Raw genomic sequence first — 13,852 nt, 5'->3', positions numbered from 1 at the left:
CGCCTCCCGGCCAAGAGCAGTCTCCTCCTTCCTGATGCTGAGAAGCGGCCGCTCTGACCGCTGCCCACCCGAGTCGGGCTGGGAGGACCGCCCGCCGCGTGGCGAGGGATGCGGCCTCGGAGGAGCAGAGGCTGAACCCCCCCAGCCTGCCGCGCATCCCTCCGGCTTCCGCCGCGGCGCCAGCCCGCGCCTGATTCGCGCGGCGGGAGCGGCAGGAGGAAGAACGCTGACTCCGCGGCAGGTGAGGAGAGCGGGAGCTGGGGCGGAGGCTGGCTGGGCCCGCCTGGGAGGCGCGCGGTCCAAGTCGCAGGCATCTCTTCGTCTCTTCCCGTCGGATCCCGTCCCGGGATGTCGGGGGCAGGCGAGGAAGAGGCGGGGTCCGCGGGCGGGTGGGGCTCACCCCTCAAGGCCGCCCTCTCGGCGCGCCCGCGTCCTCCCTGCTCCCGGCCCTGCCACTCCCTCGCTGGCCAGAACAGCTGTTTACAACGGAATCCGGACGCCGGGCGCGAGTGGAGCTCAGTGCCAGAGGAGGTGATTCCCGGCGCCGGGGACAGAGCCCCTTTCTTTTGCTGAAAGACCCTTTCTGCTGGGGAGCCTCTTGTGTCCAGCCTAGGCCCGCGTGCAGCCCCGACGGATGACCGTCTTCTTGGCAAGTGCGAGAATCCTCCTCCCCTCGGCTCTCTTTTTAGACACAGTGGGGGTTGAATGGATGCGCGCGATATAAGCAAATTAAATGGTTCCTGGCCACATCCTAGAGCCCTTTAATTAGAGTTCCCATTTGTAGAAGGCCTGCTGTGTGCCAGCCTCTGCCGTGCACGATCCCTCGTTTCATGTCTCCCCCAAACCAAGCAGGTAGGTAGCTGTATTTTACAGAGGAGGAAACTGAAGTTACTCAGCTAGTAAAGAGCCAGAATTGGGGCCCAGGTGTGTGTGAAACCAACGCCCACCCCTCCCACATACAATGACATCACAGAGATGACGTAGGGATTCATCTCTATCAACAGATACTTGTGGGTGTCTATTTGGGGGATATACGGATGGAGCATAAGTGGGGAATATGACTTTTCCTGGCCCGTAAGAAGTTCGAAATCTAGGTGGAGAATTTTAAAATAAAAACTAGCACTTTTACCATCTGGCCCCAACGCATCTTTCCATTATCACTAGCCACTTCCTTTTCTGATTTTCTTGTGCCTTGGCTTCTGTCCTCTGAGTGAAATGCCCTTCTTTTCACCTCCTCTCCCCCTCCAGACATGTTTTAACTAGGTGAAATCCTACTCCTTTTAAAGATCAGTGTAAATGTCATCTTTTCTGGGAAGGTTTTCTCAATCTCCTTCCAGGCGGAGTTAGTTTCTTCCTTTGCTATATTCCCTGGGCAATTTCATAATGCCACTAAGGCTTAAGTTTCATTATGGCTCCTTGTAAGCCTGTCTGCCTCCCCCTCTAGACTATGTATTTGCATCTTTCTATTTAAATAAGCACACTTTGAATTGAATTTAAGGCAGTGACAAATGCTAAATGTCGACTAGCCTGCCCTGCAGGAGTTGAGAAAGGTGCAATCACTGGTGAGGTCTGGGAAGTGTCCTGGGAAGAGATAGGACCTGAACTCAATCATAAAAGGATGGGGTTAGTTTACTAAGCTGATTAGAGACCTAGAAATCCTGCCTTTCCTCCTCACCGCACAGAATGAATTACTTCATCCCTCCTGGGCTCCTTCTCAGCGTGTGAAGAGGATAAAATTAGAAGCGTTTTGTTTGTCCTTTCTCATAGAATATGCTGGTAATGTTATCCTTTGGATCTTGGAGCATTTCCTGACCCTAATAGGATTTAGGATACAGAGGAGATGGGTGTCTCCAGTGGGGTGTTGGAAGCTAAAATGAGACTAGAAAGGGGAAATACATGAAAACAACCTTCATATTAATACAGGTCTGGGTCAGGCACAGTGGCTCACGCCTATAATCCCAGCATTTTGGGAGGCCGAGGCAGGCGGATCACTAGAGGTCAGGAGTTAGACACGAGCCTGGCCAACATAGTGAAACCCCATCTATACTAAAAATACAAAAATTAGCAAGGCGTGTGGCAGGTTCCTGTAATCCCAGCTACTGGGGAGGCTGAGGCAGAAGAATCCCTTGAACCCAGGAGGCAGAGGTTGCAGTGAGCTGAGTCGAGATGGCGCCACTGCACTTCAATCTGGGCAACAGTGCAAGAGTCTGTCTCAAAAAAAAAAAAAGGCAGGCCTGAATATTTCAATTCCAGTAACTTCATTCTGTTTAATGGAGTTCTCTGAAATGTCACATAATTCTATCAGGTGATTCTTCACCTCTCTAATATGCAGAACACAGTCTGCCAAACTCCCTAAATCAGTTGACATTTCTTTTGATCACTTGATTATGTTCCCTGTGTGTAAGAAAGTCTAATTAGTGCTTATGAAAATGTTTTGTGATCTTCAAGTGCTGATGTTACAAATGTTGATTATTTTCAGCAAATGCAGAAACATTGTGTCTTTATTCTCTCCCAGAAACACCCTAGGAAAAGGGAGAGGGGAGGAATTGACTAAAACTTTTACTGTAATTAAAACAGGCCTTTTTTTTTTTTTTTTTTTTTTTTTTTTTGAGACGGAGTCTTGCTCTGTCGCCCAGGCTGGAGTGCAAAACAAAACAAAACAAAAAATTAGCTGGGCGTGGTGACACACACCAGTAATCTCAGCTACTTGGGAGGCTGAGGCAGGAGAATTGTTTAAACCTAACAGGCGGAGGTTGCAGTGGGCCGAGAATGCTCAGTTGCACTCCAGCCTGGGCAACGAGAGCAAAACTCCATCTCAAAAAAAATAAAATAAAATAAAATTCTAGTTTCTATCATCTCTAGGTATCTTATTCACGTGATAATATCAAGGAATCAACCCTTTAGCCCGGTATATTCACTTGTAAGCCCGATTAAAAGCATTATTTCCAAAGAGTTTACCAATCTGCTCTTAGGAATGAAAGTAAAGAATTTAAGATTGAATCACTGATTAAAATAGTAGCAGCAGGCAGTTTAAAGTGTGTCTTCTAATAGTTTAAGGCCCTGTATTCCTGTAACATGCTACTCAGGAGTAGGACAAAGATATTCCAACTAACTGCTACCTGAGATCCCGAAATCTGATAAATTACAAATGTCATTTTACAAGTATCTGTTTAGTCATTGAAGTGGAGTATTATAGCTGGATAAGATCTTAGCAAGCTCATTTATTCTACAAACAAGAAAACTGAAACTCAAAGAGATTAAATGATTTGCCCTGAGTCACATTGCTAGTTGGTGACAGAGCTAGAATACTTTTAGTTCTTTTTTTGTGTTTTTCTTTCCTAGGAAAGTGGATAAACTTAATTGAGAATGTCTGAAAACCTTGACAAGTCCAATGTAAATGAAGCAGGAAAATCAAAATCCAATGATTCTGAGCAAGGCCTCGAAGATGCTGTGGAAGGTGCTGATGAAGCCTTACAGAAAGCAATAAAGTCAGACTCCTCCAGCCCCCAAAGAGTGCAAAGACCTCACTGTAAGCAAATTTGACTTTGATTAGATGCAATATTGTCATTGTTTTCAGGTGACAGTTTTATGAGGCCTCCTTGTGTATGTGGCCCTGAGCTAGGTTCGCATTTAGGAATGATAGCAGTTCCTCAGCTGGCAGCCTAGCTACTTGTGGATTTTCAATTGCATGGGAAATTAACATTTTAGAATAATGTCCAGTATGTGCCTGTCTTTCTCCAGCCTCAGTGACACTCCAGTCTCTGAAGTGCTCTAAGAAATAGGAGGGTGGAGTACAAATTGCCGCTTTTATTGAAAGGGTGTTTGAAAAGTCTGAGGCTAATTCCTGCCAGGACTGTGCTTGTGCAGGTTAAAAAAAAATGTGAGTAAGTTCACCACACCCTAATTCTCTGCCTGAAGGCTTAGTTCCCACAAGCTTGAGGGAATTCAGTTTGCTGAATGTGTGTGGTGAAGTCATTTCAGATCCCTGGCAAGGAGCAAGCCTCTTAAATGAAAGGGTGGCAGTATCTTCAGGCATTCCCAGTGGTTGCCTCAATTCATGTCTTTTATGAAGAGTACCTCAAGCATTTTGAAGTGAGTCCAAAAATGCAAGTTTTTAAGAGGGAACGTCATAGTCTAGCAATGTCGGTATTGATGTTATCCCTTTAAATTGTAGATGATCAGTAGTTGTACATATTTGGAAAAAGTACAGACATTTTTGGGTTTTGGGGTGTGTTTCTTCTAAAATGATCAAAGCCCTTCCCAGGCAATTTATTAGTCAACATGGTATTCTTCTAGCAAACATTAATGGACCCTATTTTATTCTGATTTATTATCACATAGATTTTAATAAATCAACTATTAGGTCAAATTGTGTCCACGGAAGCATGTTGTTACTAGCACAGTCTATCGTGCATTTGGTAGGCCTGTCTCCAATATGTGTAGTCAGAAAACTTCTGTTTTCCTGTCTTTAAAATGAGGAAAGTACAATATTTCTTAGGGTAGCAGTAAAGATTAAATGAATTCCTGTAAGGCAGTTAGAACAGTGCTTTGCAGGTAATAAATGCTTAATAAACATTAGTTGTTGTTATATTATTGCTACTAACATGTCATCTATTGCATTTAAAGATGCCAGGATTAGCCAGGCATAGTGGCTCATACCTGTAATACCAGCACTTTGGGAGGCTGAGGCAGGAGGATCACTTGAGTCCAGGAGTTCAAGACCAGCCTGGGCAACATAATGAGACCTCATCTCTACAAAAAATAAAAATTAGCTGGGCATGGTGGCACATGCCTATAGTCCCAGCTACCTGTGGAGCTGAGACAGGAGGATCCCTTGAACCTGGGAGGTGGAGGCTGCAGTGAGCTGAAATTGTGCCACTACACTTCAGTCTGGGTGACAAAGTGAGACCTTGTCTTTAAAAAAAAAAAAAATTAGCTGAGCATGGTGGTACATGGCTGTAGTCGCAGCTGCTTGGGAAGCTGGGACAGGAGGATCACTTGAGCTGGGGAGGTCAAGGCTGCAGTGAGCCGTGATCATGTCACCGCACTCCAGCCTGGATGAGAGAGTAAGACAAACCTCTCTCAAAAAAATAAAAATAAAAAAAATAAAGAGACCAGGATTGATTGCTGTAATGTAGATGTATATGGCTAACGTGATAGCTTTACAATCTATAGTTTCTGCTAAAGAACTTTTGGTTTATGTCTTCAGTCACTCTTTATTGGTCTGTTGGTTGTTGGGACGGCCAGACCTAACGTGGGGGTGACGAAGTCCAGTAGAGTCAAAGGAATGAGAAAAGACAAGTTTAAGAGTGCATAAAGTGGGTCTAGGGGGCTGATGCTAGTATGGAGGCTGCTAAGGCCCCAAGCTCTAGAAGCCCACGCTATTTATTGGTAATCAAACAAAGAAGCGGGTGGTGAGGATGTGGGGGTTGAAAGAAAGCAGTGTATCAAGCACACGATCTACAGCTGTGACAGTTTGGCATTTTCTTTGAAGCGTGTGGAACATGTTCCGCTACTTGAGATAATGGGAAACATGTTCTTCTAGTTTAAGATACAATCGATATATGAGCCTAGCAGTGCTAGAAGCAAGGAGCCAGCAAGTCTAGACACATTTCAGAGGCCACGAGGGGTTTTGTGCCCTGAGCCCTGGATTCCATTCAAGCCACGAGGGTTTTTATGCCCTGGGCTTAGATTATGGTGCAGCAGGGCAGCCTTCCACCCTTTAGCACAGAGCTTGGTGTTCCCAAGGCCACGAGGGGTTTTAGACCCTTGACCTCGGACATGTTCCAAGACTCTTTTACATTATGTCAGACATGCAAGCCCTGCCTCAGTTTCTCCCAACAGTTGGTTGGTTGCTTTTAATTTTTTAAAATAATTTTAACTTTTATAGGTTCAGCCATTCTTTGGTTGATGGCTTCACCTTTGGCATCCTGTCAGTCTGATGGCATGATTCCAAATTAATGTCAAACCAGTACTAAGCTACATTATCTGAAATTGTGTGTAGTTATGCCCTTAAGGCAAAACTACTCATCCTGGGACCTATGATCAAGATTTAGGGGATCTAGTAATAGCCAAAAAAGTACATCAACATTTGTTTTGATATGCGTGTTTTTAGAAATAAGGTCATGGAAGCTTTCATTAAGTTCTCTTAGTGGTCTGTACCAAAATAAGGTTTAAAATCAATGCCCTAAGATATTCCTTTTGTCTGACTTCCTATTTCTCCTGTAGTATTAGGTAGGTACAGGGCTATAAACCCAAAAGATAAAGCTAAGACCCCATTATTTGGGGATCAGGTAAGGAAGCATTATTGAACACATAGAACATAAATAAGGATTTACAAACTATGGAATTAATAGTTTGCAGACATTTCCCCCAAACTCTGTAAATGTGTAGCTACTGAGTTTAACTCTAAAATCACATTTGGAATTCTACAAATTAAAATGTAAGTAGCAAAAAGAGAACATTTATTGTTTTAAATTATAACACAGAATAATACTTTAAGAGTGGAATTGCTAGGCCAGGCGCGGTGGCTCACGTCTATAAGCACTTTGGGAGGCTGAGACGGGTGAATCACCTGAGGTCAGGAGTTCAAGACCAGCCTGGCCAACATGGCGAAACCCTGTTTCTACTAAAAATACAAAAATTAGCCGGGAGTGGTGGTGCGTGCCTGTAATCCCAGCTACTTGGTAGGCTGAGGCAGGAGAATTGCTTGAACCTGGGAAGCAGAGGTTGCTGTGAACTGAGATTGTGCCATTGCATTCCAGCCTGGGTGACAAGAGGGAAACTATCTCAAGAAAAAGAAAAAAAAAAAGAGTGGAATTGCTGATGTAACTGATGCAGAACATTGAAAAAGGAAAAATGGCTGGCTTGTAAAAAATTGATTGGTACTGATTTGAGGTGGTGATTTGATTGTAAAAGATTATCTGTTCTTTAAACAGAGATCCTTTAAACAGAGTAAGGATCAGTCAACTGTAACTTAACAATGTTTTCTCTAAGATCTTCTACTATTTATACTTTAATGCTCTTCTCACAAAATACCCTCTGTTCTAACATTTAACCACCTAGTTGACCAGTAAAAGATGCTATATTCAGATGACAAACATCAATTGTTATTCCAGTTAATATCTCCCACTTAGGACCTTCGTTTATGAAATCGGGTCCTTGTGAATTTAATTAGTAGATCCCAGTCATCTTTAGATGAATAGGTGACATGAGAACTTACATTTCTAAAGCTCGTGACTAGCCTTTGAATTATGGTGTTTCCATATTCAATCAGTCAAATATTTGTTGAGTGCATACTGTATGTCAGGGATCCAGCAGTGAACCAGGCACAGATTCTCTGTCCTCATGGAGCTTGCAGGCTAGTGAGGAAGACAAATTAACAAGCAGTTTCCATCAACATAATAAGTACTATGGGTAACCTTTACCCTGGCTTTACTGTACTCATTCTATAGTAGCTGTTTGAGTGACAGTTGCCGTCTTGCCCTCCATAAATGTCCATCCACTTATGTGACTAACAGCATCTTTTCAGAGTGTAGAGACATCTCAGGATACCTTTGTAAAGAAAGAGAGTTACAACCATTCTAAATTAGAACTTCATTTTATTTTGGAATCTGTCTGCCAGCCTCTCAAAAGTCATGTTTAAACTAACATGGTTTTCAGTTTCTCTAACAGGGCATCAGTGGGCAAATGCTGTAACAAAATAACAGAATTTAGCAACAACTTTAGCTTTGTGTCATATAAAATAAACTCCCGGGTAAGTTACATGTAACTTTACTTTTTTTTTTTTTTTTTTTTTTTTTTAAGACCAGATTGCTCTATGTTGCCCAGGCTGGCCTTGAACTCCTGGGCTCAAGTGATTCACCCACCTCAGCCTCCCTAGTAGCTGAGACTACAAGTGTGCACCACCATGTCTGAGTTGACCTTACCATTTTTTCATGGCTCCTATTACAACTCAGGTTCTCTTCACAAACTGAGGTGAAGACGTGTTATCCACCAAATTGCATCTTTATGCAATTTTATGCAATCTTTACCAAGTTTTCATTTATGAAATTGGTAAATTTGAGAACTCTCACAAAACAAAATCCCCACAACCCTATAATTTGTATGCAATGAATAATTCCTCTATATGTACATGGGTAATATGTCCTGATCTTATCTTAGAACTGTAGCTTTTATCTTTCATGGTCAGATACCTGTCATTGATAAGTTTGATTTTAAGTAGTCTCAAACATGGACAGTTCCTGAAAATTTTCTTCTTCCTGAATGGTGAGGTTCTTAGTACTTGGTGCAAGCTGTTTTGTTCCAAGTATGCCCAAAACACTGAGAATGCGCTTGTTTAAAATTTGGAGGATTCTTATATTTCATAGCACACCCTTAAGTCTCTTCTTTTTGCATATGGAGAAACACAGACCCTGCAAGATTTAAGTGACTTGTTCAAGGTCATACTCAACAGAGTCTAGAGGAAGAGAAATTTCTTACTGATTTGCCCCAACCACTGTTTTTCATGACTAGGCAGCAAAGTAATGGTGCCTATTATTACCCAGATGACTAAAATTATTGGGAAATAACAAATCCGGCCAGGCACGGTGGCTCATGCCTGTAATCACAGCACTTTGGGAGGCCAAGGCAGGTGGATCACAAGGTCAAGAGATTGAGACCATACTGGCCAACGTGGTGAAACCCCGTCTCTACTAAAAATACAAAAATTAGCTGGGTGTGGTGGCATGCACCTGTAGTCCCAGCTACTTGGGAGGCTGAGGCAGGAGAGTCACTTGAACCCGGAAGGCGGAGGTTGCAGTGAGCCGAGATCGTGCCACTGCACTCCAGCCTGGGTGACAGAGCAAGACTCCGTCTCAAAAAAAAATTCACCGAGAGGACTTGATGTGTTTCTGTTATTTTCGTAAATTTCAGATGATAAGACATTTATTATTTTTTGCAAAAGCAAAGTTAAAAACTTGGAAGTCCTAATATTAATCTGAGTTTCTTCTTAAGGGGTAAGAACTTGGTGGAGTTTAATAACACCTGATGCTTGATAATAACACCTGATGCTTGATATTGACGTACCCACAGTGGAAGTTTCATTTTCTGATAACTGGTAACAGAAATAATTTAAAAATAAGCATATATTTATACATATGTATACATACAGCAAATCCCTACTGAGCCAGGCGTGCTCCTATAGTCCCAGCTACTCGGGAGGTTGAGGCCACAGTGAGCTATGATCACTCTTGAGTTTGGGCAACAGAATAAGACCCTGTTTCAAAAAACAAACAACAACAAAAAAAACCTTTTTATTTTCTTAATAGAGTCTGTCATGGAGTGTACACTTTAAATTTTGATAAAATCCAAATTATCCATTTTTTATTTTGTAGGTTGAGCTTTTTGTATCCTATCTAAGAAATCTTTACCTAATCCAAGATCACAAAGATTTTTGTCTGTGATTCTTTTGTTTTTCTTTTTGAGACAAGGTCTCTGTCACCTAAGCTGGAGTGCTGTGGCGGGATCATGGCTCACTGCAACTTCCGCCTCCTGGGCTTAAGCCGTCTTCCCGCCTCAGCCTCCTGAGTAGCTGAGACTACAGGCGCATGCCACCACACCTGGCTAATTTTTGTATTTTTTGTAGAGATGGGGTTTCGCCATGTTGCCCAGGCTGTTCTCAAACTCCTGGCCTCAAGCAATTTTTGCGCCTTGGCCTCCCAAAGGGCTGGGATTACAGGCATGAGTCACCTTGCCCGGCTCTGCAATCCATTTTGAGTTCCTTTTTGTTTACCATGTGAGAGAAGGATCTAGAGTAATTAATTTTTTTTTTCTTTTTGAGATGGAGTCTTGCTTGGATATTTATTATATTTAGCAATATCCACAAAGCCAGATGGAGTGCAGTGGTGTGATCTCAGCTCGCTGCAAGCTTGGCCTCCTGGGTTCACACCATTCTCCTGCCTCAGCCTCCCAAGTAGCTGGGACTACAGGCGCCCGCCACCATGCCTGGCTAATTTTTTGTATTTGTAGTAGAGACAGGGTTTCATCATGTTAGCCAGGATGGTCTCGATCTCCTGACCTTGTGATCTGCCTGCCTCGGCCTCTCAAAGTGCTGGGATTACAGGCGTGATAGAGTAATTCTTTTACATATAGATGCTTAATTGTTGTAGCACCATTTGATTGAGACAGAGTATTGCTCTATCACCCAGACTGGAGGGCAGTGGCACAATCTTGGCTCACTGCAACCTCTGTCTCCTGGGCTTAAATGATTTTTAGTAGAGACAGGGTTTTACCATGTTGTCCAGGCTGGTCTCGAACTCCTGGCCTCAAGCAATCAACCTGCTTCAGCCTCCCAAAGTACATGAGCCACCATGCCCAGCCTATCTTTGTCTGTTGACCACATATATACATATGTGTGTGTGTATATCAGTCTATTTCTGGATATTCTGCCCTGAATTTCTATATATCCTTATGCTAAAAATACACTGTCTTGATTATTATAGTTTTATAATAAGTCTTGAAATCAGTGTCAGTCCTCTAACTTTATTTTTCTTGTTCAAAATAGTTTTGGCTTTTCGAGGTCTTTTGTGTTTCCATATAAATTTTAGAATTAGTTTGTCAGTTTCAACAAAAAAGCCTTCTGATTGGGATTGCATTTAACCAATAGATTGATTTGGGGAAAATTGACATCTTAATAATATACACATAGAGGGGAACAACAGACGCTGGTGTCTACTGGAGAGTGGGAGAAGGGAGAGGATCAAGAAAAATAATGAGGACTAGACTTAATAACTGGGTGACAAAATAATCTCCATAACAAGCCCCCGTGACACGAGATTACCTGTGTAACAAATTTGCACATGTACCCCTGAACTTAAAAGTTAAAAAAAATTTTTTTTTAATTGAAAAGATATATTGGGCTTTGATTTTGAATATTTATTATGTTTTAGCAATATCCACAAAACCAGATTTATTTATTCTGTATTCTTATTCATATTCTCTGGAAATGCTGAGAATGTTGTGAGGAAGAATTTTGAGTTTTCCCAACTTCCCCTTGTGACCAAATAAAGATTTTTACCAGACAGGGTATGACCAGCTCTTTCATTTGGTTCCTTTTTTTTTTTTTTCCTTTCTTTGATGAGCAAAATAAAAAAGAAGGAAAATAACTTTTCACCTGCCTAAGAAGATCTTTTATAACAAACCTGGGCAAACCAGTGACGTTACTTATCTAATTTTAAGGCCAGATGTTATCACTATCACATAAAATTAATATATTCATCTTCTAGGCAAGTACTTCTCAAAACTGTGGTGTCTCAAAACTGTGGTGTTTGGAGCCATCAGCATCAACTGGAGACTTGTTAGAAACACAGATTCTAGGTCGGGTGCTGTGGCTTATACCTGTAATGCCAGCACTTTGGGAGGCCAAGGCAGGTGGATCACTTACTTAAGTTCAGGAGTTTGAGACCAGCCTGGGCAACATGGTGAAACTGTCTCTAAAAAAATACAAAAAATAACCAGATGTGCCTATAGTCCCAGCTACTCGGGAGGCTGAGGTGGGAAGATGGCTTGAGCATGAGAGGTTGAGGCTGGGGTGAGCCATGATTGTGTGACTGCATTCCTGCTGGTGAGAGAGTAAGATCCTGTATCTCAAAAAAAATAGAAAAATTAAAAAATGCAGATTCTTTGGCCCTGCTCCAGACCTGCTAAATCAGAAACCCTGAGAAGTGGGCCCAGCATTCTGTTTTCACAAGTCCTCCCTCTGACTCCAGTATAGGCTAAAGGTTGAGAATTGCTATCAGAGACTTTTTTTTTTTTAAATTTTTTTTTGAAACAGAGTCTTGCTCTGTCACCTAGGCTGAAGTGCAATGGTGTGATCTCCACCCATTGCAACCTCTACCTCCCAGGTTCAAGCGATCCTTTCGCCTCAGCCTCCCAAAGAGCTGGGATTACAGGTGTGCACCACCATGCCCCGCTAATTTTTGTATTTTTAGTAGAGACGATGTTTTCCCATGTTGGCCAGTTGGGTCTCGAACTCCAGACCTCAGGTGGTCCACCTGCCTCGACCTCCCAAAGTGCTGGGATTACAGGCATGAGCCTGGCCTTATCATAGGCTTTTAAGAGTAAGAATTCCCCTTTGTTCCTTGGTTTAGAACCTTCTTTTTGAACGATCAGTCTTAAGCTTTATCAAAAGAGAGAAGATGGACACAAATTTTGAGGCCGTTGCAGCAGTCGATACAGAGGTAAAATCTACAGGACGTGGATAAAAGAGCAGGGGAAAGAGAGAAATCAGAGATGGCTCTTTTTCAAAGTTTTTGGTTAACTGGATCAGCATTCTAGAAAATTCTTGTGTCACACATCTTTTGATCTGTCCATTGACCACTGCAGAGCTGTCATATTCTGTCACAGTATCCTGTACAAGATAGTGGTTTTAGCATTGTTTAAACAGCACCGTCGGCACCCTAAAGGACTTGATGCTATTTTAATTTTTTACAACTTTTTATTTTTATTTTTTTTGAGACAGAGTCTTGCTCTGTTGCCCAGGCTTGAGTGCAGTGACATGATCATAGCTCACTGCAGGTTCAAGTGATCCTCCAGCCTCAACTTCCGAGTAGCTGGGACTACAGGCATGCACCACCATGCCCGGTTAGTTTTACATTTTTTTTTGTAGAGACAAGGTCTCACTATGGTGCCCAGGCTGGTCTCCAACTCCTGGCCTCAAATGATCCTCTTGCCTCAGCCTCCCAAAGAGCTAGCATTACAGGTGTGAACCACTGTGATTGATGCCTTGATGCTATGTTAATTTGGGGAGATTCATTTGTGGCAGTGTTAGTGGTAGTGCAAAAGTAAACTGCTAATGGGAGCAAAAGAGAAGATCTTAAATCTGGTGTCTTTTTTTTTTTTTTTTTTTTAGGGTAGACAGGAGGCAGAAAGATTAGAAAATAAACCCTCAGCTTATGGGACAGATGATCATCTGTAACTTAAGTTTTCCTAAGTTTCAGTTTACTGTAATTATTTTCATTTGACCAGTCTTAGTGAAAACCAGATGTTTTGAGTATTAATAGATGATCTCTGCTTTTAGGATTCAAGGGTTAAAAAATGAATATGAAGTAACATTCTGTTGCTGTTTGAAAATGCCAGAACAAACTTTTTTTTTTTTTTTTTTTTTTTTTTTTTGAGACGGAGTCTCGCTCTGTCATCCGGGCTTGGAGTGCAGTGGCTGGATCTCAGCTCACTGCAAGCTCTGCCTCCCGGGTTTACGCCATTCTCCTGCCTCAGCCTCCCGAGTAGCTGGGATTACAGGCACCCGCCAACTCACCCGGCTAGTTTTTTGTATTTTTTAGTAGAGACGGGATTTCACCGTGTTAGCCAGGATGGTCTCGATCTCCTGACCTCGTGATCCGCTCGTCTTGGCCTCCCAAAGTGCTGGGATTACAGGCTTGAGCCACCGTGCCCGGCCTCAGAGCAAACATTTTAATAGAGGCAATAACTGAAATTATTGTCCAGTATCAGAACCACTGTCTTCTTATTTTAATAGAAATTCGAATCTAGAGAAGCAAATCTCTTACAGTGAGTTTCTGTTACAGCTAGTCCTCCTCGCTTTGTGACAGTAGAAGAACTTCTAGAGACAGCGAGAGGCGTCACCAACATGGCTCTAGCCCATGAAATTGTAGTAAATGGAGACTTTCAGATTAAACCAGTTGAATTACCGGAAAACAGGTAAGGTGGTTGCTAAATTATCTTGCTTAGTAGAGCACTGCCATTTCCCAGTTTTGGAAATGTTTCCTTCAGTTGATACCAATATATTCGGACATATTTTTCCTTTTGTACATTATTGCTAAAAAATATTCCTAAACAAGGAACACCAGTTCTTCAA

General features: G+C 42.4%; 1 protein-coding gene across 4 annotated transcripts in view; it reads left to right on the top strand.

Annotated features, from left to right (window-relative positions):
- The first annotated feature begins 33 nt into the window (after positions 1–33).
- The window catches only part of TCP11L1 (t-complex 11 like 1), a 32,401-nt gene continuing 18,582 nt past the window's right edge, over positions 34–13,852 (top strand). The window contains exons 1-3 of one of the 4 annotated variants that reach the window (XM_045371655.3): positions 34–241; positions 3,343–3,529; positions 13,563–13,695. In XM_045371655.3, coding sequence (XP_045227590.2) covers positions 3,367–3,529; positions 13,563–13,695 — 296 coding nt within the window. In that variant the 5' untranslated portion in view covers positions 34–241; positions 3,343–3,366. Of the gene's footprint in view, positions 654–698; positions 853–3,342; positions 3,530–13,562; positions 13,696–13,852 lie in introns of those variants that run through there. The other 3 variants (XM_074013991.1, XM_005578258.5, XM_074013992.1) reach the window with 3 other exon arrangements.

The sequence above is a fragment of the Macaca fascicularis genome, chromosome 14 (assembly GCF_037993035.2).
Source record: "Macaca fascicularis isolate 582-1 chromosome 14, T2T-MFA8v1.1".
Lineage (NCBI taxonomy): Eukaryota > Metazoa > Chordata > Mammalia > Primates > Cercopithecidae > Macaca > Macaca fascicularis.
The sequence above is the reverse complement of the archived record's forward strand: the minus strand, read 5'-3'. Positions and strand labels throughout refer to the sequence as shown.